The 3,804-nt window shown below is 38.9% G+C and overlaps 1 protein-coding gene across 1 annotated transcript; it reads left to right on the top strand.

Annotated features, from left to right (window-relative positions):
* Nucleotides 1-916: 916 nt before the first annotated feature.
* Nucleotides 917-3,152, top strand: LOC104958240 (eyes absent homolog 1-like; the record flags this gene model as incomplete). The annotated part of the gene is made up of 2 exons (XM_010785968.1): nt 917-1,100; nt 3,010-3,152. Coding segments are annotated over 2 exons (327 nt in total), but the record flags the coding sequence as incomplete, so codon positions are not given.
* Between the last annotated feature and the right edge of the window lie 652 nt (nt 3,153-3,804).

Raw genomic sequence — 3,804 nt, forward strand, 5'->3', positions numbered from 1 at the left:
ATCCTCATAGGATAGCATGGCCTGAACACAGCTCACAGTCACACTACATAGAGAGAATATCCAACTGGTCCCACCCTCTCTTAGGCTTCATCGAAACACCCCACCATTAAACCATTAAACCCTCCAGTTCTTAACCATTTGCAAATCCACCTTTTGCCCTTCCTGAAATCTAAATCCTCAACACATGTCTCTGTTAAACACATATAGGATTAAAAATACTATTTAAAAGAGTAAAAGTCATTCAGAGTACAATACATAATATATATGTATTGTTTAAATGATTATATGAACATTTGACACGACAATCAACAGGCGTGCGGGGTTAAAGGATGAATAGCTATCACCAAGATATGTTTTGCAAGGGGATCAAATACTTACTTCCCACAGTTAAATGCAAATCAATGTTTGTCTTTTAAATAATGTTAGTTTCTAGATTTTAAATAAGGTTGACTTTGACTTTGATCTCTGCTCAGGACTCAGAGTATTCAATCAGAGTATAAGACATAATATATATTTAAATGATTATATAAACATTTGACACGACACACACAGACTAAGGGACAGTTTCATCCCACAGGCCATAAGACTGTTAAACACCTGCACTTTTGAAAGAACAAAGTTTGCAACTTATATATATACATTTTCCAATTACTGTATATAGACTATTCTGCACTATGTCTGATCTATTTTATGTGTATTTACTTGCACTATTTTATGTTATTGTGTTGCACTGATGGAGGAGCCCGTGACCTCAGATTTTCATTTGTGACGATGAAGAGATGAAGAGAAGATTCTTGTCATTTGTGCATAGCTACAGTGTAGCTATGCACAAATGACAATCCTTGAATCTTCTGAAAAACAAACTGAAAGATTGAAAATAAGGTTGATTTTGATTCTGACTTTGTTCTCTCCTCAGGACTACGCCAGCTACCCAGCCTTCGGTCAGGGTCAGTACGCTCAGTATTACAACAGTTCTCCGTACACTTCGCCCTATATGACGAGTAACAACACGAGCCCCACCACCCCCACCACCACCACCTACACCCTGCAGGAGCCCCCCAGCACTGTCTCCAGCCAGCCCATCCCAGAGAACCCTGCAGGTGAGGAAATAACGCAGGTTGGTTCTGGTGTCTATAATCATGCTGTGGAAATAACTTACCAAGAGTTCTGAGTAAGACAAACTGCGTACCGAGAGCAAAAGGCCTCTCCTGTTCCTCCTGAGGAGGAGACAGAGATATCACTAATGCATCAGAATAAAAGCATGTAAGGGGAACTGTTAGAAAAATTCCACTCGTCACCGGCTTGAGCTTCAATATCAGGATCCGTGTAAGATGCAGGAATACCAGTTCTAAATACTGAATCTTTTCTCACAATGTTGGCTTTTTTCAGAAAATCTCAACATTCTGACTGCTTCTCAAAATCTCACATTTCCGACGTTTCCTCCAAATTCTGACTTTTTCTCAAAATCACAAAAATTCTTACTTTTTCTCCAAATCTCAAAAATATGGCTTTTTCTCCAAATCCTGACTTTTTCACAAAATCTCAAAAATTTCAATTTTTTTCAAAAAATTCCAACTACCGGTATTTCTCAAAATTTCGACTTTTTCTCAAAATCTCAAAATTTCTACTTTTTCATTTTTTTTTTGACTTCTTCTCAAAATCTCAAAATTTCGACTTTTTCTCAAAATCTCAACATTTTGACTTAATCTCAACATTTTGACTTTTTCTAAAAACCGCAACATTTTGACTTTTTCTAAAAACCGCAACATTTTGACTTTTTCTAAAAATTCCGACTTTTTCTCAAAATCGCAACATTTGGACTTTTTCTCAAAATTCTGACTTTTTCTCAAAATCGCAACATTTTGACTTTTTCTCAAAATCGCTAAATTGTTAATAATCCCTGGTCCCCGGCTTAAACTTCAATCTCAGGATCCATGTATCTGTGATCCTCTCCAGAATGGAAGTAGTCATCACATACAGAGCATCAACTAGTTCCTGAACAGTGTCCTTCACATGCTGATATCCAATATTCCACAGTCACAAGATGGAGGAATAGAAAGCAGTATTCAATGTTTACTTCAGATTAGCTCCACGTCAGAAATGATCATGCTTGTCATATGTCTCTCTCCGTAGAGGCTGAATCATCATGTTAATCACATAGCTATCATATGTTCAAATATTCAAAGACGCTTTACATGTATGACAAGTTGCCCATGTCAGTCTGAGGTTAATCGATGAACATGTCATTTGGTATTTTTTCCTTGAAATTTAAAACAGTTGTGGAAGTTACAGAAACTGACCAACAACATGAGCTAAAGGCCAAAAATTGCACAATATATAGGTATGAAATGCTTTAACCAGTGGTGTTAATTCACGGTAGGGATGCACAATATGTATTTGTATTAATGTCATGATAAGGAGATTGGAAAGAACCATCACACAAACATTCAAATGTGTACATCCTTGAGTGACAGCAGCGCTAAAACTCACATGCAATCAAGTCATTTTGCATGTATTGTTAAAACCAAGCAATAATGAAATGCTCAATTTAGCGAAAGTGACATCCCACGTTTCTTCAAACACAGTGTGTGTACAGCAGCTTTGCAAACAAGGAAACACAACTATAGAAAACTATATCAGATGTGCAGTTTCCCATAATGCCATGTGACATAAATGCATCATCTGGTGATCGAACTTATTATGTCTTTAAAAGTCTGTCAAACTGTCATCAATCAACACCGAAGACATCCGGCTAATTTCCTTCAATTGACATGACTGACATCTTTCCTATTTCTACCTGACATGCAGTCCATAACTTCCTGTTTATCAAATCATCGTGGAGCTTTTAGTATGTGATTAATGATACCTGTAGGCCTGCATAATGTCTACAAAATGTCCCAGGATGCCGTCTGTCTGTCCTGCATCAAGACAAATGGTCCCTCTTTCTCCACTTCTTGGCTAAAAGCAGAACAACATATCATCTGTTCTTATTCTCTCTTCCTCCCTCAGTCGAGTACAGCACCATCCACAGTCCATCAACCCCCATTAAAGATTCAGATTCCGATCGATTGCGCCGGGCCTCGGATGGAAAGTCACGTGGTCGGGGGAGAAGGAACAACAACCCCTCCCCCCCGCCTGACTCCGACCTTGAGGTACACACACACACACACACACACACACACACACACACACACACACACACACACACACACTTTTATCTTTTTGTGTTGTTTAATGTGGGAAATTAAGAGAGATACTGGTAAAAATTGGTCTTACAGCTTTATGGGGATACACACACACACATATACACGCTCACACATACACACACACATATACACCCACACACATATACACGCTCACACATACACACACACATATACACCCACACACATACACACACACATATACACCCACACACATATACACGCTCACACATACACACACACATATACACCCACACACATATACACACTCACACATACACACACACACACACACACACACACACACACACACACACATACGCACGCACACATACACACATACACACACACATATACACACACATACACACACACACACACTTTTATCTTATTGTGTTGTTCAATGTGGGAAATTAAGAGAGATACTGGTAAAAATGTGTCACAGCGTTATGGTGATTCGCAAACACACGTGCACACACACACACACACACACACACACACACACACACACACACACACACACTAATCCACTTACTGCACACCAGCATGGGCATTAATTCTTGACAGTGACCTCATTATTGATGCACGGTGGAAGATATGA

This window comes from Notothenia coriiceps, unplaced genomic scaffold (genome assembly GCF_000735185.1).
Source record: "Notothenia coriiceps isolate Sejong01 unplaced genomic scaffold, NC01 NC01_scaffold00028475, whole genome shotgun sequence".
NCBI classification, from domain to species: domain Eukaryota; kingdom Metazoa; phylum Chordata; class Actinopteri; order Perciformes; family Nototheniidae; genus Notothenia; species Notothenia coriiceps.